Source organism: Xenopus tropicalis, chromosome 6, assembly GCF_000004195.4.
Source record: "Xenopus tropicalis strain Nigerian chromosome 6, UCB_Xtro_10.0, whole genome shotgun sequence".
NCBI lineage: Eukaryota > Metazoa > Chordata > Amphibia > Anura > Pipidae > Xenopus > Xenopus tropicalis.
The window spans coordinates 90468449-90493378 of NC_030682.2; the positions used below are offsets into that span (position 1 = coordinate 90468449).

At 39.0% G+C, this 24930-nt stretch overlaps 1 protein-coding gene across 1 annotated transcript in view; it reads left to right on the forward strand.

The window, feature by feature from the left end:
* gcnt2.2 (glucosaminyl (N-acetyl) transferase 2 (I blood group), gene 2) overlaps positions 1-24930 on the forward strand; it is a 49478-nt gene that overhangs the window by 16470 nt on the left and 8078 nt on the right. The window contains exon 2 of the mRNA XM_002932669.4: positions 15069-15158. Within this exon, the coding sequence (XP_002932715.2) occupies positions 15069-15158 (90 nt within the window). The remainder of the gene's footprint in view (positions 1-15068; positions 15159-24930) is intronic.

Sequence of the window (24930 nt, forward strand, 5' to 3'; positions counted from 1 at the left end):
CCTGATTATTTACTAGTGCCAGACATCAATATGCCTTCTGCCATTATTGCAAAACTGTGAATCAGCCGAGTTATATAAGAGGAGACACTGACTCAATGAGCAATCCTCCACACAGACATGTGAAAATCCGAAAGTCAAAGTTTAATTTACACAGACAGAGGCAGCTTTACATATTATTCCTTAGTGATAGGCCCCCAACCCCTAGCTCAGTGTCAAAACTTTAACAATTAGAGCAAATAGAGTACAACAAGGTAAGAGATGGAGAACAAAAGGGGCAAGGGATTTTGTTTAGCAAGCATGTTCCCCTCTAGAGAGGTTAGTAACATGATGGCAAAATATTCCATCATTTTAATGAGTCAGCAGTCGTTAATCCTATTTCTGATCAGCTTCCCTGAGAGCATGACACTATACAAACAAAGAGACTCAGTGCAAATGTGTAAGTAAAACATGTTTCACTTTAAATACTATTTGTTTAAATCACAAGCATATCACTTGCTTTTCAAATGAATATGCAAACATTTTGGAAACTGACTTCTGGGTTACTAAAATAGAGCAGATTACAGTGCATGTAATATGGTGAAAATAGAGCCATTCAGTTAGGGTCAGCTGTCCGGGGCCCGGCATATGAGGGATCCATGCAGAAAAGCAGATGTGGGCGGAAAGAGTGTTGGATGGCAGAGACAGAGAATGCTGGTGACACTAGCACTTTACAAGGAAATGAATTCATACAAACAAATGCAATCTGGTAATCAGGATTTAGCCAGGCATATGGATACAAGCGCTGACAGCTGGATAAGTCCTTTTAAAAGATATAAATGTATCAAAGACAAAATACAACTAACTAATTTCATTTGCATACAGACAAAAATCACGGCATTGGATTTTGCAACTAGTCTAACTATAACAGGGAGAAATAATTATAATTAAAAATACTATAAAGGCAAAAAACAAATAGTAACAATAAGTAATATGTGCTTTTATGAGATCACTAACCATCAATTCCCTGCTTGATTTTTGTAACATACTAATGTAGGGACCCACAGGGTTAACACACCCCTATTGCTTTAAACCCTACAACTTCCTTAGTTTCTGCTGTTGCTGGGCAAAGACCCATGTATCAGTTTAGAGTTATGCACTTATGCCTTATTGGTTTACAGGTTGACTCCACCCTTTGCACTCCAATATAGTGTTAAGCAAAGGGGTGGGTCTTCCTCTTTGGCTGCCTCTGTGTCTCAGGTGAAAGTCCACTGAGCCTGGGATCAACAGGGCCCCAGTAAATCCATAATTTACCCTAGAGTCATCACCTACTCTAGTGAAGTCGGGGACACGGACCCCGTAAACAAGGACCAGTTAGATAGTTACTCTTGTCTAGCACTTTCTAGGAAAGTGAGATGAGAAGGAAGCGATCCGAAAGTTATGAAATTTTCATCCGAACGATTGGAAACGGAGCAGAAACCTTTCTGACTTTGAAACTTCAATGTATGATTTGGAAGCCTTCCATAGGACTCAATGGTACTCTGCAGCTCCAACCTGGGCAAAAGACTTTTGCGTAAAAATTTACGCAAATCGTGAAAAAGTCGGATAATTTTGACAATATTTTCGCGGTCATTATGAAAAGTTCTAAACTTTAGAAACAATACAAATTTTTCACAATCGTGGTCATCATGCTTTGATAAATGTGCTCCACAGTGTAATGTTTAAATGCACACAGTTTTGTATGGTTTGAACTTGCCCTTGTGTTTGTAAATATGGCTTAAATTTTAGCCATACCTGGTCTTTTGCTGTTAGAATAGTGAAACATCTTTCTGGTCGCAAGTGGTTAATAATAAATAATGCCCTTTTACCTTACTGCCTTTGATTTAGTCTTTGTTTTCATTTTGGAAATAGGGCAAGGAAATATTATTAGGGGTCATTTACTAAGTGCAGGGCAGGATGCAAAGTGCAATGTTTCATGTTTTTTGCACACTTTGTACACCGCCCTGCACGCTTCTAAAGTTCTGCAGGTCTCTGGCCTCCAAGATAGAAAACAGAGGCTTGCATTTTCCCTTATCAGTACAATTACCAATCTGGGCCAGACTGGCATTTCTCTTTGTGTTGGGAATGGCAAATGCTGGCAAAAGTGCAACAAACCCATCCACCACTTCCTAAACATGGAAATACTGTAGTTCCTAAACTAGGCACCCCTGTGCCTTAGTCTCATTCCCAGTTGTTTTGATGCCATAATTTGTTACCTGTGGGTAAAGCAGATTTCCCAGGGGCAACAAATCACCCTGTGTGCCTTAACCATAAAAATTCCACAGCAGTGTTATTGGACTATAACTTTTACAATACTACATATTGTCACAGGTTAATCTGGACAGAAACTCAGTTTACTCCAACATACATACATTACAAGGATTTCATCATGTTGGTACTGTGACATCAGTGCAAGAGGATCCTCCAATGAGTGGAACAATTTGTGGACACCTGGCTATTTGACCCCATGTAATCATTGAGTTATATCTTTATCAGCTCACCCAAACAAAATTTAGATATCATTCTCAATAATGCTTATTTAGCTGGTCATTCTGGCTTGCATTTTGTGCAATAGCAACAAACAAAGGGCCTTTATAAACTGGACAAGAAATCTTTGTTGAAGCCTACTTTTTATTTGGCTCTATTTATGGACTTTTCTAGCACTATTTAGAGAAACAGTACTGAACGTAAGGACATGTGAGACCCATGTGCCACAAAACACAGCCTCAAGTACATGTATTTATTGTTTCACTTTTATCTTATTTATAGAGTTAGATTTTTATAGAACAAAAATCCATCCTTAAAAACAATGCTATCATTTTGCTAGATATATAAACAAATATAAATATGAGTAATTTATAATGACAAATGTTAAATTATAGGCTCCTTTTAACTAATTAGGATTTTATCGTGCTTACAAAATCATTTAAATAATGTGTAACCCATGAACTCATATCCTATCATATCCTATATACACATCTAGGCAATGCACTCCTAAGAAAAAAAGCACCAATATATTAAGAGCAATTGCTCAAGGGACATTATCGGAGGGGACTAACTGTTCCAAAATGCCTTTCAGAAACAATACTGTATGAGTCGCCGGTGGAAAGGCCTACGCATGGCTTTGGCATTCCGAAGATGCGCAAAGTTTCCTCTAAAAGGCAACTTCGTAAAGTCAAAGTGCGGCCTTTCCACCAAAACTCCTATTGTTGCCTGTGAAAAGGCATTTTGGAGCAGCAGAGATCTATGGCACTGACTGACTAACTTATTCTGTGGGCAGGTCACAGGTTGGCATTTTTTGCTTTACTTTCTACCATAACTCACAAATATACATGGAATTTCTACTAAAAACAAGATAAGATAGGAGCTTTGTTTAAGCAACAGATACATGTTTCTGCAGACACAGAACTGATAGCAGAAACAACGAAAGAGAAACATTTCACATGTATGGGATGTACAGTAAGTGACTGGCATATCAATGCAATTTGATTTTCATTTTATTAGGTTACAGGCCTTTCAAATTTGATAACGTTAAAAGAAAATCACTAAAAGCTTAGTAATGGCTATTCTCAGGAAGGTGTGTTCATTTGTTAATTCATATTAACCCTTACAGCAGCAAGCATAGGCAGTATATGGAACGAACATTGAGCGATACTAAAGCTGAAGTTCTGCACATGAAACAAAAATCGAGCAGTCGGAGTGAGAAAAACCGACCATAGGCTTTTATGCATTTGCAGTAGCATCGCTTTCAATGCATTTCACAAATTTTTCAGCATGTCACTCATTTGTCAGCAGTTTTGAGAATTTTTCAGTAAAGCCAAATGGGGCAGATTCGCTCATCACTAGCTTTAATGTATCCGGCCAAAGCAGCACAGATATAGGGATGAAACAAGTGTATTGATTATTTATACATTTCTCTTTTTGTGTGTTTTTATGTTAGAGAAATTAACTAAGAATGACATTTCTTACCCCACCCACACAAGCAAAATATGATGTGGCCACCCTAAAATGCACAAAAATTATTGACACAATTGATTAAAAGTACCTGCATCCAAACACACTCCTATCACTTATATCCATATACCATATACTGTAGCTACATGCTAACAGTGTTTTAACATTTAATGCACTAGAATGAGCCAACATAATGCCCACTAGGAAAATGTTAGCTGCACATCTGATTTGAAACATGCACACATGCAATTATGTTAGTTTTGACACAAGGATGACAATTTGCTGGAATTCAGGAAAAAAAAAGCAGTGGCATACTTACACTGCCCCAAACTCCCTGCAAAATCTTTGAAGGGCCCTACCCACACCCCCCAGCTCCCCATCTGCCCACTGTTCCTTGTTCCCTGCTGCTTGCTCTCAGGTAAGAGAGAGGCTGGGGAGGGGGCATTTATCTAAAGCTATGGAGGAAGCAGGGTGACCCTGCAACTGACTCTGCTTCCTCCATAGTTATGCCACTGGAAAAATGCTTTAACAATTTTTTCATCACAGTTTTCCAGCAGTCAGGTAAGGATGATAACATCTATTTAGTCATTTTTGATGACTGATTAATGTCAAAAGTTTCTCCTACATTACTTTCCATTTGAGAAAAGAAAAATTTGCTGAAATTATGCAGCATATTATATAATACATTAAATCCTATGACATACATCCATGGTGCTTAGTGATGTAATAAACAGCTCTGAGTGATGCAACACTGTGCCTTTATATGGTCATGCAACTTCTTGGTGATTTTTGATATGCTTATCGTTTACAAATAAATTATTGTCTATAAAAATTACATTACTTTCCTTTGGGTAGAACTGGGGCCTCTTAAACCTTTTACAAATACATAATTTGCAAATTTTATATTAAAATGGATATTAGAAATGTTAAATTGAAGAACATAACAATTTCTGTCAACCTTTTACTTTAACATTAAATACAATGAAGCCCAGTTTTCATATATGTCTCACAGATGTTCCAAACGGTTAATAACTACAACAATAGTTCAAGCCTGGGAAGATCTATTTCCAGTACAGTCATTTATTTAAGAAAGTGAAAATTTTATTCTGAGCAAGGAGTCAGCCCTGTGCTTCAGGCTTGGTTATCCTCCTTCTTGGCAACACAGGCTGTACAGCACTTGGAGCTTTGTCATATGATGTGTACAGAATTCCCTTGGGGTTGGAATTTCTAGAACGCCTTCTGTAGCTTTATGGGACTAAACTGTGCTTAAGAGTTGCTTTGTGCAGTGTTTATAACAAATTCCTTGCTAAAGGAACAAAAACAATTCAGCTTCACACAGGTTGTTAAGCATTGCAAATGTCTCTTTGCTCAGGCTGGAATAAAAATAATCATTTGTTACTATTACTTTGGATAATACATTTAGCTTTAATGTATTCAGCCGAAACTAGCACAGATATAGGGATGCAACACATATACTGATTATGACTGAGATCTTAAAAACAGTTTTGATTTACAAACCTTTAAAAAGGAAAATAAATCTTGGTCTGAAAAAATAAAATAGTCCTCCATCCAATATGACAGAACCATTAATGAAATATAAGTAAAGATCTGTTTTCTGCACCAATTTCAATGCATGCTGCAAAAGTGGGAAGGGTAGAGGGCATTTTTTTAATATAAACGTAGGTTAACATGGAATTGCATTGCTAACTGAGAACACAGTTTTTACTGAATCCCTACATTTTCAGTTCTTTGGCTCTCATTTATTACTCTCATTTAAGGTAATACTCACATGTCACATGGTCATGTACCACATGAGTATAAGGGTCTAGCCCATATTTTCTATATAGGCACTGAGGGTCTGTGCATAGTGTTGCAGGTTTAGGGGCAACCCTCTGGTGCCTTTACACATATATTTTCTTTTTCTAAAGAATTTCTAAAGCCATAGAAATTTGCTGTGAAATTCAGCAGCTCTTCAATGTAAAATTTCAATGCAACTGTATAGAAATTAAAGACTTCCTATGTTTGAAAAGGGAACACAGTATTTTGACATTTACAACTAGATTTCCTGGTGTGTCAGCCCCAGGTTGGTAGGATCATTAAGAGGATGTGTAGGAAGTGACAGCCCAATAACACTCATGGCATCAAGTAATTTTATTTTTGTCAACTCTGATGCAGCTACACCAGAGGTTAGCAACCTGGTTACCTGGCACTTATACACTTTGTAGGCTCATGTTAGGGAGAAAGAGTAGTAGACTGCCAGTCAGAAGACTGCTGTTGCTGGCAGTTGGGAGCTCACTTGGACCACTTTAAGGAATATCACTCTGCTGGTAACCTAAACAGGGTTTGAGACATTCTATACCAATGTTACATTAGTTAGGTGTGGATTACTTAAAGACCATTCAGGTTGTTTTACCAGAAGTTGATATGTTCAGGGCCTGGGACCTGTTTTTCTAGAAATTCTTTGCACCAACGGGTTTGTCTTTTGCAGTGGTTAGTCATTACTAACAATTTATTTTGACACAACATCTTTTCAAAACTGGGTTTAGGTAGTGACATGTGAGCCTGCTGGAGGGGTATGGTGGCAAATTAGAGAATACCTTTTAAAAGGATAAAGAAAGATTGTTATTATTGTGTGCAAGCTGACAATCTTGATCATTTCATTGCTTCTGGCTCATTTTCTTGCTTGACAGCGTGGGCTATTAAGTGCTGGGTGCTATGCCACATGATGTGCATAGAATTCCAGTGTGCTGGGACTTTATAGAAAGCCTTCCGTAGCTTTACAGAACTAAGCTGCTCTAATGTTTAGTATTTAAAAATAAACCCTTTCCTCAAGAAACAAAGGCAATCTATTATTTAGCTACATCCAACAGAGAGCAGGTGGTTCATTATTACAAATGATGCCTATTTTAGGCTAGAATAGCCATAAACACTTGTTAGCGGTGCTTGAGGCTACAAACAAGAAAGGTTCATTTGGATAATACCATAGATCTGTGATGTATAAACACATTCTACTTCAAATAGCAACATTTACATAATACAAGTTACAGGTTATTAAGATGATTAAGATGGCCCAACAATAGAACCTGCACTGCAAGAGCACTCTGAGTAGTGAGGAGTGAATGTTTTCAGCAGGCATGGATTTGGGGCAAAATTCCGCATTTCAACACTGGCAAATGTTTTTTAAAAACTGGTGTGTGAAAAGTGAGGAAAAAGTCACATCAAAAATCTCTCAGTCCTGTCAAAAAAAAGTCATGTGCGTTTTGGTAATTTTTTGCCGTTTCTTGAAGTTCTCAGCAGTTTCGAAATTTTTCACTAGCTCATCAATAACAGCAATTTTAGATTGGCTGGCTGGCATATGCAGCGACGTGATTTGCCTCTCAAGGCAACTTCGGCGACTTTGGCAAATCGCGGCGCTGCGTATGCCATCCCAGCAGTGATTTACATTCTAGCTGGTGGGATGGTATTACGGGGAGATTAGTCACCCGCGACAACGGAGATTTGTCACAGCGCAACTAATCTCCCCATATACCCCTCCCCTTATTAGCTGGAGAAGTACTGTAGCAGGATAAACGTGGAATCAACACCAAATAGATCAAAGCTATCAGGTACCATACTAAACCCGATAATGAACAACAACACCCAGTAAACTGAGCCCTATATCCCTACAGATTACAGATGGAAATGGGTAAAATGTAAGAATGGTAAGGGATACTTATATATTTTAAATGTTTGAGAAAATAGCAAAAAAATAACATGGTTTTATGAATGGGGGATCTTTCACAGATAATCGATAGTCTTATGCATTTGTAATACTAGGATATTTATAAAGTATATAATTATGTACATATTCTCGTATTAAGCATGGCTGTAAGTTGTAGCCAGGCACCATATGGCTGATTTACGGAGGCACCCACATGTGCAATGGAGAGTGTAAACTGGCATGGTATATTAAGGTACAGCCATGCTCCTGCACTTCCAAGTGGTTTGCCATACATTCTTTCTGCCTCTACTGATGAATGGTGCACCTGAGGCTGTGGAACCCTGGAGCTACAGCCATCCTGCACCTGGAGGAACCTCGAGAATTTCCATAAATGGCTACATCAGTAAGAACACCAGACTTGTGTCCATTAAAATATGGGGGAAACAGCTGTATTATGGGTAAGAACATGGTGATTTGTATCAAACATTGCACTTTGCACACTGCAGTTTCATTTGTTACCCAAAATGCAGCATTTTTCTAGCAATTTAATTTTAATTGCAGACCCAAGGGACAATTGTGTTTTTATGCCATTGCAGTTGCTTGCAAAGTGAGCTTAAATGCACATGTGCGTTTTGACAATGCAATCTTTTTACAGTTGGGATAGCAGTCTGCATCAAAATGACATCTGTGTATGATTCTTTAGATGTGTGTCTGCTATACCTATTCAAGCAGAGCTCTGTAATTACTAGCAGCTTGAAAGTAGCAGTAGCCCCAGGTTTTTGGAATAGGAGGTGCAGTGGATGCACTTCATCCGAGCACAACTATAGAAAATTAAGGAGTGTTTTTGGACGCCATCAATTTGAACAATGGCTGCATCTATTCTTGCATGACTGCAGATAAGGTAGGAAACAAGCCCTATGGTACTCTGAAATAAAATACTGTCTCGCTCTCTGGGACTTCCACAGACATAATCATTCCAGAAAAGTTAAGTTTCTCACTGTAAATTCTGCTCTTGTGTCAAACAACCTCAAAGGCCAAAATTACCACATTTGACATTACTTCCTTTAATTGAAAATCACTCAAACCTATTCAGTCATGTGCCATCTCTGCTACTGTATCTTTCTCATACTTTCAGTTTAGGAGCAAGCAGAAGACTGATTACCTTTGGAAATGAAGGTATGTTATTGTAAACTTTTGGAACCCCAGGAGTCTGGTATCATACATTGAAAGACCCCCATCCTTTTGGGAGAAACCTACACAGAATACCTGGAATTCACTAATAGTATTAAATGAAAATTTGCAGAACTGTACAGATGGAAAGACACAGAACAGATGTAGAGTGAACACAATCAGTAAGTGAAACTTACTGGACTGGCGAAACAACGGGAAAAGCACAGTAGGTCCCATCAACCAGGACTGCTCCCAGCTCCCCGTCCGGAACCTTGGGTGCTTGGAAGGCATGCAGTGTGAGCTGGGTGGTGGAGGTTGTCAACTCTGGCCACTGGTGAGGGACCAACAGGTAGGAACCTGTGCGCTGAGTAGAGTAACCCAGGAAAAACACATATTAATGGCTAGATAAGAACTGGAAGCGATTACTGATGAAAATAAATTTAATGAGAAGATGAGAAAAAATGACAAAGAAGTGCAAAGAACAATAGTCCAAATACAGGCCTATTGTAGAGGCTAATGTCAGGCTGAAGCAAAGTCCAGTAACGGGCCAAAAGTCTGGGCAGGCTGAACACAGGCAGAGTCTGAAAGACAGGCTGAGGTCTGGGGCTGGCAGCAGGTAAGCAAAGTCAAGAAACAGGCCAGAGGTCAAACAAGGAAATCCATAGCAACAGGAATTGGCAACCGGATGGGTACAGGAGAACAGGGTCAAAGAACAAGGCTGGAACACAGGAACCAGAAATCGCAGGATAATGGGCTAGGTTGGACTCAGGAGCTCTCATGATCAAGCAACTGTGAATCCAAAGTAGTTTCTGAGAGAGCCTGTCTAGAAAATGTTGTGGCTGAGCTGGGGGCCCCTGAGGTGGCAGCCCCGGAGAGCCCTGGACACCGCAGTCCCACACTGTTTAACATACTGGAGACAACTAAGACTGTGGCTCATTTCCCAGCATAGTTGATAATTGTTCCTGTAAAGATTACCTTTGACCATAAAAATTAAAGGAGAAAGGCAAGCCAATTTGTAAGCCACCTTTTATGCTAGGCAGATTCTGAATAGAGTCAAAATGTTGATCTTTGATTTTGAAATTTTAAAAAGCCCTGCTATCATACATGTATGTATATTTTTATTTACATAGTGCTACTTATGTACGCAGTGCTGTACAGCAGACTTTGTGCTTGTGGAAATATTTACCAATTACTGTATTGGTACATTGTATTCATCAACAGATTTCATTATATGTTTGTACTTGATATTGCAAAAAAAGTGGGGATTTTTTTTTTAGCTTTAAATATTTGCATCGAAAAGAAAACCAGTGTGTCTATACAAATTAGTATAAAAGCATCATCTGTAGATGGGATAAAACATGTTACCTTGGCCATGTTTTATTTAAAGCACTAGTCCCACAAAAAATGATAATTACTTCTTTACAGTGAAACCCCAGGTATTTCTTTGCAGTTCATATAAAAATGTATCATTTGAACTCCCAGATTACATGATAATTGTAATAATTAATATTACAGGTATGGGATCCCTTATCCGGAAACCCGTTATCCAGAAAGCTCCAAATTACGGAAAGCCCTTCTCCCATAGACTCCATTTTAATCAAGTAATTCAGAATTTTAAAACTGATTTCCTTTTTCTCTGTAATAATAAAACAGCACCTTGCAATTCATCCCAACTAAGATGTAAATAATCCTTATTGGATGCAAAACCATCCTATTGTGTTTAATTCATGTTTTATGGATTTTTTATTAGACTTAAGGTATGGAGATCCAAATTACGGAAAGACCCCTTATCCGGAATACCCTTGGTCCCGAGCATTCTGGATAACGGTTCCTATACCTGTATATTGTAATCTAATGTATTTCAGTCCTTGCATTATATTTATACTGATGGGGTTCATCAGCCAATCTGTTTTTCCCCTAGAAAAGAGCAAATTATGACACACATAGTTTATTCATAAATTGTTGTATGAAAACAGTGGTTTGTGTGTGACCTGCTTTTTATTTTCAATGTATTGCATATTTCTGGTTGAACTGCATTGGCCCTTTGTATAGCAGAAAATTGCCTTGTGTTTGATAATGTCAAAGTTAGACATTCAAATGAATGTTTAATGTGTAAATAGCCTTGCTGAAACCTCTTTGCAGGGAACTGTTTGTTGTACTCTCTGCTGAGTACTCGGGGTAGACGTTGCCTTCTGTGTCATGTGCACCAAAATCAAATATCTTAAATCTCTTAAAAAAAGCTAGCACCTGGCAGAAAAAAAGTGTAAAATCAGGATATTAGACTTTTGCAACAAAGAGGGTGGTACAATACGCCCACAATATATCCTGCTCATAACACAGATGTGCTGATACAGTCTGGCGGTCTGGGTTTAAGAGGAAGGAGAAATGTCTTACTCAAAAATATACTTCGAAAGTGACTGGAGAATGCAAGCTGTGTGTCTTTCTGTTTTTCACTGATAAAAATGAGAACTCAGTACCTAACAGCAGTCAGATTTTCTATAGGAAGATAGGGTTTTCTATAATTTGTTAATTAAAAAAAAAAATATGATTACATGCCAATAATATTTTAATATTATGTTGGGAGAGAGCACTGTAAGCAATGTATCTGTGCTGATAACACAAAGCAATGCAGACCAATAAATTCTATTGCACAAAAATGTGGACAAACTGGCAAACTGGGCAGATGAGATTCAATATAAATAAATATATGTTATGCATTTGGGACGCAGAAATATGCAAGCAATTCATACCCTAAATGGGATTATGCTAGACACATAAGGTGGCTATACACGTTACGATGCTTGTTTGGTGAATCGTTTGGCCCTAGGGATTACAACAACAGGTATAGGAGCCGTCAGACCAAAGACAGCATCAGAAAGCCGATGCAGGCCCGATCCAAAGGGAAACTGAAACCTGCCTGATCAACACCTGGACGATTTTCACCACATATCGATCGATGGGGGGCCCCATACAAGGGCAGATGCCCAAAAGGTCTAAAGGACTCAAATCGGCAACTTAAATCTGGCTGTGTATGGCCATCTATACCTGATGCAGAAGGGCCTGGGGGTGTTAGTGGATAATAAACTTGGCTGCAGCAAGCAACGCCAGTCAGCAGCAGGAACAGCCAGTAATGGATTGTACTGAATTTAAGGGTTCACCTTTAACTTAACTTTTAGTATTATATAAACAGTGGTACTTTAAGGCAATGAGCAACTGCTTTTCATATTTTGTTTTGGTTTTGGCTTTTTCTACAGCAGCTCTTCAGATTGCAACCCTAGCAACCAGGCAGTGGCTTGAATGAGAGACTGGAATAAAAACTGTAGGCAGACTGCAAAAAAGTAGCTAGTAGTAAAATGTAGCAATAAATAAAATTGCAGGCTCAGAGAACAATTGTTTTTGGCTTCTGGGGTCAGTGACCCCTATTTGAAAGCTAGAAAGAGGCAGGAAAGGAAGTCAAATAATTAAAAAAAAATTAAGAATGAAGACCAATTGAAAAGTTGCTAAGGCAATTCTAGAACATACTAAAAGTTAACCTAAGGGTGAACGACCCCTTTACAAAGTGTATAGATTCACAGAAGGAGAGGGTCATTCTACCTCTTTACAAAGCACTGAAGCAAACCTTGTAATACTTTTAAGACTATGGGGCATATTTACTAACCCACGAACGGGCCGAATGCGTCCGATTGCGTTTTTTTCGTAATGATCGGTATTTTGCGATTTTTTCGGAAAATTGTTGTGACTTTTTCGTTACTAATACGATTTGTGCGAAAAAACGTGAGTTTTTCGTAGCCATTCCGAAAGTTGCACAAAATCTGGCGATTTTTCGTAGCGTTAAAACTTGTGCAAAAAGTTGTGATTTTTTCGTAGCGTTAAAACTTGCGCGAAACGTCGCACCTTTTAAGTTTTAACGCTACGAAAAAGGCGCAACTCGCGTTTTTTCTCGCAAATCGTATTGGTAACGAAAAAGTCGTGACAATTTCCGAAAAGTCGTAAAGACGCCGAAAAAAACGCAAAAAATACGAAAAAGTCGCAAAACGTTCGTTTTCAAATCAGAATTTTTCCAATTCGGTTCAGATTCGTGTCTTAGTAAATGTGCCCCTTAGGCTACAATTTGCTTCAGTGCTCCAAGGCTGAGGTCTGTGAGCATTACCCAGCACACCTTTCACCACCCCCAACATACACAGAAAGCTAAAGGAATGCAGTTACTTTTGCCTTACGGCATCTATCCTCTGTGAATTTCTAACTGCCATTTGAACCACCTGACAAACACACCAGAAAAATTCTGCTTTCAGAGATTTTAGCAAAAATGGTCACTGTCAAAGCCCAAGCAACAGGCAAAACACATGTCAGGCACTAGAGCTTGCCTATTTCACCTATAGACTTTATATGTTTACATTTCAACTGCTGCCATTCTTTAAATATTAATACTAAGGTCCACAAACTTTGCAGAGCTAGTCACCTGGTAACTGGGGTTCAGAGTTGGAAAAAGCAGGTGGAACCACCAGCAGCCAATTAGATTTTAACTATTGGTTTTCAATGGGGAAATTCAGCCTGATGCCATTCTCACAGTATTAACACCAGGGCCACTAGGGGACTGCATTTTTAGGTTTTAAAAAGTGGGTGGAGCCACCAACAGCCAATCAGACTTCACCTATTGAATTTGGTGTAAATTTAAAATGCTGCCTTTCTCACACTATTTATGTCAGGGGTTCCAAACTTTGCACAGTCAGTCACTGGCTGACTACATAGTTAGCGTTAGAACAAGTGGGTGGAGCCACCAACGGCCAACCCATTTCCACCCATTAAATTTCATTGGTTTATATATAATTTATGCCATTATTTAAGTATTAATTCCAGAGTTGTTAAACTTTCCAGAGTTACTCACTGGCTATTTGCCATTCAAATTTAGAAAAAGTGGGCACACCCACCAACCAACCACAAATGCAATGGCACTCGCACACACTCGCATGCTTGAGAAAGGGGTCACTTTGCCCCGAAACGGTGCACTACCGCAATAAAGTTTGAACTTAAGGGCTTGTCCCTATTGCAGCTCTGAGTGCCATTGCATTTGTGGTTACTTTGGATTTTTGGAGGGTGCTGATCCCCCCAGCAGTGTGCACCGGGCACATAATCTAAATTGGAGAGCTAAGGGTGTGCGAGGAAGTTCTCTGGTTCACACCTACCAACCACCAATCACAATTTACCTATTGACTTTTATTGGTTTAAATTTAAACTGCTGCCGTTCTGTAACTATTAATCCTAGGGTCCCTAAACTTTGCAGACTTAGTCACTGGGTAACTGCAGTTCCAGGTTAGAAAAAGGGGGTGGAGCCACCAACCGCCAATCAGATGTCACTCGTTGACTTTCAGTGGGGAAATTTAAATTGCTGCCATTCAGACACTATTAAAACCAGGGTCCCCGAACTTTGCCCAGTGGTTTTACTATATAATACTATATTTACTATATAACTGTGGTCCAAGGTTAGAAAAAGTGGGCAAAGCCAATAACAGATCAGATTTCATTCAGTGACTTCACATTTTTCAACCCAACATGAAGTTTGTTCTCAAACTTCCCTTTCTAGTTTGTAATGCATTCCTAGTATAATATGCCCTGTGATTTTTTCACATAATACTGAGCGTGGGCCAAGGGGATATCAATGGTGATAATTTCTTACCAAATATAGGGTTCTATGACTCCTTTTTGTTCAAATTGCTTTGTGGTACTTGCCACACTCTGTGGGGGCAGCCAGACAGAAACAACAGAGTAGGTGGGTCTTGAAGGTTGCATATTGGGTAAAAAATTCTCTAGGACTAATAACTTATTATATTACCTTAGAATGTCCCTTTTAATCGGCAGGATTTAACTGGCTAAGAGGCAAACTAATGGTAAAAATGAAGGCTTTTTCCTTTAACTATTCCCTGTTAAACTTTATATAGATATTTATTTCTGTAGGCATGCCCCCATTGTCATTTACGCCTGCAAAGCTTTTAATTGGAGCACGTAATAGTTATTCAGGCTATCTCTTAATGCAAGCAGAGACAGTCATCAAAAAATATTCCTCTTTTACTAATCGGGAGAAACACTAATGACTGTGTGTGTGTGCATTATAATTCCTGTGCTATCTGTGTATCTGCTATCCTCTGTTTTAACAATTAATTACCTAAAACCAGGCAGGCCAGTTTATAGTAGCATACAAATGACCAATATTCTTTGCTTTATTAAACTACAGATGTCCCAGGATCTGCACCAGATGCATCATGGGAAGGTCAGCTGAGAGCAGTTAAGTGGAAAGACATGAAGGACCAAGAAAAATGTCATGGTAATGTAATTTTTAAAAATCCTAGTCACTTTGCATGTTTTACAATACCCAATACAGCTTATTTAGCTGACAAAAGTGTAGTTTAGATTTTTATCCTTTAAGTGTTGTTTTTCCTTAAAGCATGAATATTAAGAATAAATTAACTGAGGCTGAAATTCTAGTTAGGTCAATGGCATTAGGGTTGCCACCTGTCCAGTTAAAACAGAGTTGTGCAAGGCTTGATGTAATGGGATCCAATCCAACCCTAACATCAACAAGCTCGTTGCTTGTTTCAGCAAGTCTTTTGGAAGGTTTTTGCCCATTGTGTTTTCTTCCACTTTCAAAGCCCAAGAGCCACTTCTACTCCAATTCCTGTTACCTACAGGAATTGCATAGGATTTCTTGTGGTTTTGTATTTGCAAACAGACAGGCTGAGATCTGCAGCAAGGCCACAAAGCCCCGGGCCTAGGGCAAAGAGATTTTAAAGGCAGCATGCCACCCAGCCATTTTTTCCCGGAGCGCTGAGGAAATAGGCAACCAGTAGATTTGTTTAAATTTCCTGTGCGCCAATTCCTCCGTGCTTCGGGACCTGACGAGGAGTGTGACCCAGGCGCAGGTACAGTATGTGCAAGTGACACTGGTGGGGAGGACAGGAGCAACTGCGCTTGTGTACGAGGGGTGTAAAGGGGCTGGCCTAGGGGCCCATCAATTGTAAATGCACATACACAATAAAGCAAATTTCACACATACATAACATTTTTCTTACCTTATTATTATTTTAATGCAATGTCTTGTGCCTTGTTTTGTCCAAAAAACTGCTTATTGCACAGTGCAACCTGTGGATAAGTTATTTGGACCAGGGCTGTCCAACTGGAGGGCCGTGGGCAGGATGAGGCCCTCCAAAGGCTTTTTATGGGCCCCAGTCTGCTCAGAGGCTCCATAGACAGCTCCAAAGACTTCACTTTATGACATTATCATTTTTATCTGGCCCTTGAACATGAAAAATAATCGGCTTCTACATGTAATAAGATAGATAGCAATTGCCATTCTTTATATCAAGCGATCAGTATTTTCTAACTATTTCATTTTACCGATTCTATTACATTTTTAGTTCTCAATTGTCACGATGGCTTGCTTTTCTTTGTAAAACATGTAATTGTGCAGTGTGATATTTGGATCTGATATTTTGATGACTAATCATACTGCTGACCTATCTGCAGTGATTTAAGTGTTTTTTTTTTAATGTAATCTTTGTTTTGTGGTATTGATCATTGTTAATTGCCTGTAAAATGGCATTGGCTATTTAAATAAGTATTTTGACAAGTGATAACTGATTACTTTACTTTGATTGATTAGTACTGAAATGATAAATTTGGTTGTTCAATATGGCCGATGGCAATCTTGGAGAATATGTAATCTCAGAAGCAGGTAAGAGAGACTTGTCAGATACCTAGCAGGTCAGTCTATGTATGGCCACCTTTAGCTTTAATTAGGGACAGTGCTGGGCCAAGCCAGTCGGGCACCGTAGGCAACCTCCCCCCAGCCACCACCTTCACACTCCACCCGCACCTCTGCTTGCACATGCACAAAACCACAAACATGAACACTCGTTGACAGCAGGATGTGGGAGAGAAAAGAGAGAAACAAAGGCCTGGACTAGGGATTGGTGACAGAAGAGGTACGAGCCTAGTCCCCACCACCATTGCGCCCTAGGCACATGCCTCTTCTGCCTACCCTTAGTTCTGGCCCTGATTAGGGATTGTTTAAAATGTTGCTGGTTAAAATCTTTGCAGCCCTGGCTATGGTGCATTGCAGTTTCTTATTTTTCCCTACATACATTGCACTATTAAATCCCCACACCCTACCGCTATAATCTCATTAAAACAGATACCTACAAATAAAATACACCTGCATTATGATGCATACATACCAGAATTCCACATTAGAGAGAGAAACTTTGAAATATAAACTGCATATATAGAGATATATCTGCATAGATTTCATAGGTGTTCCTTTTAAAAAGGGAATGTTGGCATGTATGAGCATGTCTAATTAGTAATAAATTCAGTTGCATACTTGTGCTTCCATAGAAACCTTTGTCTGGTGCATCTGAACTAACTGCTAATCAGTCATACAGAACATTTAATAGTACAAGGACACCCTGATTCACTGAAAAGTGTCAATATTATAGGCACCAACCAGTTAATTAAATTTCTAATGTTTTGCCCAGGGCGGGTGCTCATTTTATGAAGAAAAACACCATAACAGGGAACAAAGTACTGCAGTCCCAAGCCAGCATTTAACTTATTTTCCATGGTATTCCTGGCTCAGCCTTAAACTCATACGTGCATAGAAATGTAAATCTAAGAATTTTACACATGCATATACAGTGGTGTTTGAAAGTTTGTGAACCCTTTTAAATTTTCTATATTTATATCTGATTTTCATCTAAAAGTAGATAAAGAAACCTAGTGAAACAAATTAAACAAAGATGATTATATTTGATCATGTATTAATTATCCAATAACATATCTACGCATGGCAAAAGTAAGTGAATCATGCTCTCAGTATTTAGTGTGACCCCCTTGTACAGCAATAACTGCAACTAAAAGTTTGCACATCAACTCAGAGGAATTTTAGCCCATTCCTCCATACAGAACAGCTTCAGCTCAAGGAAGTTGGTGGGTTTCCTCACATGAACCACTCGCTTTAGGTCTTTCCACAATATTTCAATTGAATTAAGGTCAGCACTTGGACATGGCCATTCCAGAACATTCACTTTATTCTTCTTTAACCATTCTTTGGTAGAATGACTTGTGTGTTTAGGATTGTTGTCTTACTGCTTGACCCACTGTCTCTTTAGATTCAGTTCATGGACAAATGTCTTGATATTTTCCTTTACAATTCTCTGGTATAGTTCAGAAATCATTGTTCCATCAATGATGGCAAGTAGCCAAGGTCCAGATACAGCAAAACAGGCCCAAACCAGAACATTCCAACCACCATGTTTCACAGATGAGATAAGTTTCTTATGCTGGAATGCAGTGTTTTTCTTTCTTTACGCCATAAAGTTCTATTTTGGATTCATCCATCCAGTATGCTTCTGGTTTGTCCACATGATATTTACCAACTGTTGACAGTCAGCAATATTTTTGAGGTAGAGCAGTGGCTTTCTCCTTGCTACCCTGCTATACACACCATTGCTGGTCAGTGTTCTCCTGATGGCAAACTTATCAACATCAACATTCACTAACATGAGACTATTAAACTCCTTGCAGTTGGAGTTATCTTTGATGGTCTACCACTTCTGGGTAGGGTAACAGTGGTCTTGAATTTCTTCCATTTGTACACAATCTGTCTGACTTGATTGATTGGAGTCCAAACTCTTTATAGTCTTGTAACCATTTTAAGTTTTATGGGCATCAATAATATTCTAAGGTCCTCAGACACCTCCTTTGTTTGAGCCATGATACATATCCACAAATGTGTTGAATGTGTGACCAGGCTTTTCTGGATAAATAAAATAGGGTCTCTCTCACACCTGATTGTCATCCCACTGACTGAAAACCACAGACTCTGATTTCACCTTCAAATGATATGATAATCCTAAGGATTCACTTACTTTTGCCACAGACAGATATGTCACTGGATCAATTTTTTTTCAATAAATATATAACCAAATATAATAATTTTTGTTTTATTTCTTTAACTAGGTTTTCTTCATCTATTTTTAAGACATATTCGAAAATCAGATAATGTTTTAGCTCACATTCATATAAAAATACAGAAAATTTTAAAGGGTTCACAAACTTTTGGGAACCACTGTATCTAAGTCTAAAGACGGATGACTGAGAAAGGTAAGTAACATGGCAGCATGGTGCTGTATTGTTTTTTTCCCCAGGCTAGAGAATTATTTTCCTAAAAGTAGACTTTGTGATTTGAAGTAGGGTAGGGTAGAAAAGCTACATTAGCCCAAGAAAGCCACAACCCTTTTGCAGGGCAGATATGAGCTTCTGAAGATTCACTGCACATACTCTGTGCTGCTTTCAATTAGCATCAGAATTTAATAATCAGCCTTGTAGCAACAGCTTGCATGACAGACAAACTTTATTTTGTGATTGATAAATTGCTACGATCCCTAAGCTTAGCTTCTCAGCTTCTGCCCAGGGACCACTGAGCGTGTCACTGACACGTCTAACACTATCCAATATGGGGAGCTCCTTTGCACAAATCTAAAGGCCTGGATCATTACTACTGAAGAGATGTTGAAAGATTCCCCTTACTGCATACTTCTCCTGGCACAGAAGTGGCCAAAATGGTCCCAGCTTGCATCCACTGAAAATTTCCTAAAAGACCAGCACTGGCACTTTTTAGCTTCAAAAAGTTCATTAGAATTTTCCTTGGTCATTATAGGCAAGGAGAGGTGGCAGTTCCGCATTCAGGTGCTATTCTGCTTGTTTAAATTTGTTACATACACACATATTATTGGATACCCTGTGTTACTGTGGAGTCATTATAAAAAGAAATTGCTACTGTGCATTCAGAGCCCTACACTAACTCCATGTACACTGGAAGATAATTCAGTCTTGACAGAAAATGTGATTAGATGCTCATAAACAATCTCTTATTCAGAGATACTAAGACACCATTAGCTTGTATGCTAGTTGATTCCCTGCTAATCTTAAATAAATCTCTGCTGGTAAAAGCTTGTAAAAAATAAAATATATCCCATATTTATTAAGCTTTTATAGAAAAAAACAGCAGAACAGATTTGTTTGCACTTAAATAAAAATCATCCCATTTCTGACATTTAGGGTTATGTAATAATGCCAAGAATACTTTTTTACAAATTTTCAGAAAGATTGGAAGGCATAGGTCTGCCCCTGGCTCACAGGGACCATTACCAAGGGAGTGTCATTCAACCCTTTCTCCAATGATGGATTCTGAGACTTTTCTCTCTGCTTTCCAGAGAATCTGTGCACCACCCACCATGGAAAGAAGACCGGGTGAAATGGGGAAGCCAATACTGTAGTGCTCATTCAGTCAGTAATTCTTCTCTAGTCTGGCAGCACTCTGCACCTTGTGCTGAATAAAATATTGTGGTTGAGGTGAGAATGCAGTGTCAGGGTCTACATGTCCTGTTGCATCTTGTAGCATCTGCCCAGGTCTGGACTTAGATTCAAAATAGAGGTCATAAATAACACCTTTTAATACCCAGAATCGTTCCCATGGAACAAGATGAGGAGAAGTTGACTGTTATGTTTATCTATTTTTTTTTTTACTGATGTTAGGGCCCCTCTAAATGTGATACAGGTATGACACCTGTTTTCCAGAATGCTTGGGACCCGGGGTTTTCTGGATAAGGGGTCTTTTTGTAATTTGAATCTCCATACTTTGTCTACTAAATAATCACTTAAACCTTTAATAAAACTCCAGTAAGGGTAATTACATACTATACAGGATCAAGTACAAGGTATTATTACATAAAACAGACCATTATGGTCAGTAAATTTACAGACCAGAGAAACTTTATTTAAAAAAGGCATAACCTACAAAAAAAGCCAGTGGGGCTCATTCTGTGAAAATTTGCATCTGGGCAGTCACCCATAGCAACCAACCAGTGATTAACTTTTTTCAGCCAGCTGTAAATACAATGAAAGTTAATATTTTAATGGTTACTAAAGGTTACCGCCTAAGTGCAAATTTGCTCAGGGTTTATAAATGAGCCCCAGTGAATATTAAATATGGTACACACAATGGGCCTGATTCACTAAAGGGCGATAAAACGTGCGCTATTTTTATTGTGCGCTAAAATTTTTACCGCGGCTTAATTTTGTCGATTTTTCGCACGATTCACTATAAGCATACTCGCGCTTTTTTACGCGCGATATTGCATGCGTTATTTAACTCGCGAAGACTATTTCAATGCGGTATTTGCTGGTACATGTGCTAAATTACGCCCGCGAATAGTCACCGCATATGAATGGTAGCTTAGAAATAGTGTATAAAAATTGTCGCCGCATATAAATGGTGTATATAAATATTAGCCACATATGAATGGTAGCATATAAATAGTAGATGCTTATAAATAGTAGCCACTAGTAGAGATGTAGCGAACCTCACAAAAAAAGTTCGCGAACCCGTTCGCGATCTTCTGCCAAAAAGTGCGAACTTTTGCGAACTTTGCGAACCCCATAGACTTCAATGGGAAGGCGAACTTTAAAACCTAGAAAAGCCATTTCTGGCCAGAAAACTTATTTTAAAGTTGTTTAAAGGGTGCCACGACCTGGACAGTGGCATGCAGGAGGGGGATCAAGGGCAAAAATTTCTCTGAAAAATATGTTGTTGACACAGCGTTGCGTTTTGTGCTGTAAAGGGCAGAAATCACACTACATTTCTAAACTTGTGTAATAAACTGCTTTTACAAGGACTTTTGGGTTACAGCAGATGAGATCAGCAGGACAGCTGTCCCCAGCAGCTACATACAGAGCAGTAGAAAGTAGATTACTAGTCAGCAAAGCTACCTAAACTGTCCCTCAAACCCCTGCACAGCTCTCTCCCTATGCTAACTCAACAAGCACACACAGGCAGAATGTAAAATGGCTGCTGGGCTTCGGTTTATATATGGAAGGGAGTGGTCCGGGGGTGGTCCAGGAGGGAGAGCTGCCTGATTGGCTGCCATGTATCTGCTGGCTCTGGGGTGAGAGGTCAAAATTTGGCTCCAGCTAAGGCGAACCTAAAATTGCGAACATCGCTAAAAGTTCGCGAACTTGCGAACTTGCGAACTTGCGAACACCCAATTTTCGTGCGAATTAGTTCTCCGGCGAACAGTTCGCTACATCTCTAGCCACTAGTGATGAGCAAATGTGTTCTGGTTATCTTTAGTGAAAAATTAGCAAATCTTTCGAAAGATCCATGAAACGGCAAAAATGTTGTGCGGGCAAAAAAATTGTTGCTGTGACTATTATTTTTTGACGCTTGTATAAATTTTTGTATGTGCGGTGAATTTTTGCGTGGCAAATTTTTTCATGCGTTTTGCCATTGGCGGATTGTTTTGCGAAACGCATGAAAAAATCCGTCGCAAAAAAATGCAACGCACGTCCAAAAATTCGCTGCGAATCCATGCCTGGCGAAACATTTTATCACTTGTAGCCAAATATAAATAGTCGCGCAAATGAACGCACGCCATGTTAGCCATACACGCCAATACTTGCAGAAAATTACTGTATTAAAAATGAACATTTCCCTGCAAACTGGCGGCTGCGTCACTCTAGGGGAAACACAGACTTGAATAAATAACACTGTAAGTCCATATTTTATTGCAAAAAATCATTTACTGTACTTTTGTATAATTTTTCGCCTGCCTGTAGTAGGTGTTAATTTTCGCATAGCCGAATGCGATATTTAGCACGCAAAAGTTATAGTGAATCATGCGATCGTATTCTTTTCAGCGCGGAAATTAGCGCATACGGTAAAACTAGTGCGAGAAATAACCCATGTGAAAATGGCAATTTTTCGCACGCGATAATACTATGGTGAATCGTGCGCAAATTATTTTGCGTTTTTTAACGCAAAAAAGCGTGCAATAATTTTTATCGCACTTTAGTGAATCAGGCCCAATATATCTAACAAGTCAAAGACAAGTCATCCTTTTAATTGTAATTAAATTTAAATGTAAAGGTTTTTACATCCTTGTGCTCTACCATTTATTAACCTACCCGTATATACTCGAGTATAAGCCGATCCGAATATAAGCCGAGGTACCTCATTTTACCTAAGAAAACTGGAAAAACTTATTGACTCGAATATAAGCCTAGGGCGGGAAATGCAGCAGCAGCTACTGCTAAGTTTTAATAATCAAAATAAATACCTATAAAATTACATTAATTGAGGCATCAGTGGGGTATATGTTTTTCAATATTTATTTCAAAGAAAAACAGTAAACTAGCTCTGTAAGTGGAGAAGAGGGTCAACAAGAACAATATGAGTACTACCCCACGCTCATTGCACATTGGCAAACTGGCAGCAGACCCAGTCCCAGAGGAGATGTAAGGGGAAATAAGTATTGCTAGTGGGAGCCTAGGCCAGGGTACTGGAGGGTCTGGTTGCAGGTGGCCTAATTTGCACACAAAGAAGAGAGGGTGTTAGTCTAGAGGGACCCATGGCACCTGACTCGAGTATAAGCCGAGGGTGACTTTTTCAGCACATTTTGGGTGCTGAAAAACTAGGCTTATACTCGAGTATATACAGTACTTTTTCAACAAATGTATAAATCTATTTTATACACCATTAGTCATTCATTTTATAAGGGGAATCTCTCTAGCATGTGAGCTGAAAATGATGCCTAATTACTTAAAATTTAAGTGATATTCAATCAAGTCTCTTGCGAAAAGATATTTCACAGACATTTTTTTTTCAAATGAAGAAACAGCTTCATGTGACAGGAATACATGTGTTGTAAGAGGGCATTCTGTCAGTATGGACATGGATCCTATCTTCCTTCTGTTGTACAGCTCTTGAGATAGGAAAGCTAAGCAAAGAAAGAGAACTCCAACCAACACCAAGGGGCACATTTACTAACCCACGAACAGGCCGAATGCGTCCGATTGCGTTTTTTTCGTAATGATCGGTATTTTGCGATTTTTCGGAAAATTGTCGTGACTTTTTCGTAGTCATTCCGAAAGTTGCGCAAAATCTGGCGATTTTTCCGTAGCGTTAAAACTTGCGCGAAAAGTCGCGCCTTTTTCGTAGCCATTCCGAAAGTTTTCGATTTTTTCGTAGCGTTCGGATTCATTCAAGCTTCAGTATGGTGACTTTTCTTGGGCCAGGTTGGAGCTGCAGAGTGCCATTGAGTCCTATGGGAGGCTTCCAAAATCATGCTAAGTCTGAAAGTTTCGCCCGCCACTTATGAGCGCTCAATAAGATAAAATCGCGACAAGATACGAGCGAATCGTAATGGCTACGAAAAACTCGCATTTTTTTGCGCAAATCGTATTGGTAACGAAAAAGTCTCGACAATTTCCGAAAAGTCGTAAAGGCGCCGAAAAAAACGCAAAAAATACGAAAAATTACAGAAACCTGCAAATATCTCATTTATGTATTTACTCATTTGCCAACACTGGGCAATTTGCACCTGGTTAGTAACCCATAGCAACCAATCAGTGTTAAACCATCTGCACACAAAACAATGAAAACATGAATTCAGTTACCGTGGTACCGCCCATATGTACATTTGCCCAGTGTTAGAATATGAGACCAGCATTATTAATCAAGAACCGTTAAGTGCCAAACCAAGTAGTACTAACATTTAGCACCCACCCACTCAGCCCCACCCTCTTACAACCCCCTCCCCACAAGGTCTGCAAACCACCTGCCAATATTCCCTCAGCCAGATGCTTGGTCAACATTTTCCCCCAAACTTTGTTCATATTCAGAAGCAGGAGGAACATATAAACTTCATTATTGATGTCCCAATAGTCTTGTGATTGGTTGCTTTCAGTCAAGAACTTACTCAGTCAGAATGTACGGACCTGCACATAACTATATGACCAGTGCAATTTTTGCCTTGATGGGCTCATCAAACTATATGAGTATAAACCATATATGTCTAACCCAGTCATATGCTTTTTAGTAGTATTGTATGTACAGGTATCGGACCGCTTATCCGGAAACCCATTATCCAGAAAGTTCCAAATTATGGAAATGCCATCTCCCACGGACTCCATTTTATTCAAATAATGCACGTTTTTAAAAATGGTTTCCTTTTTCTCTGTAATAATAAAACAGTTCATTG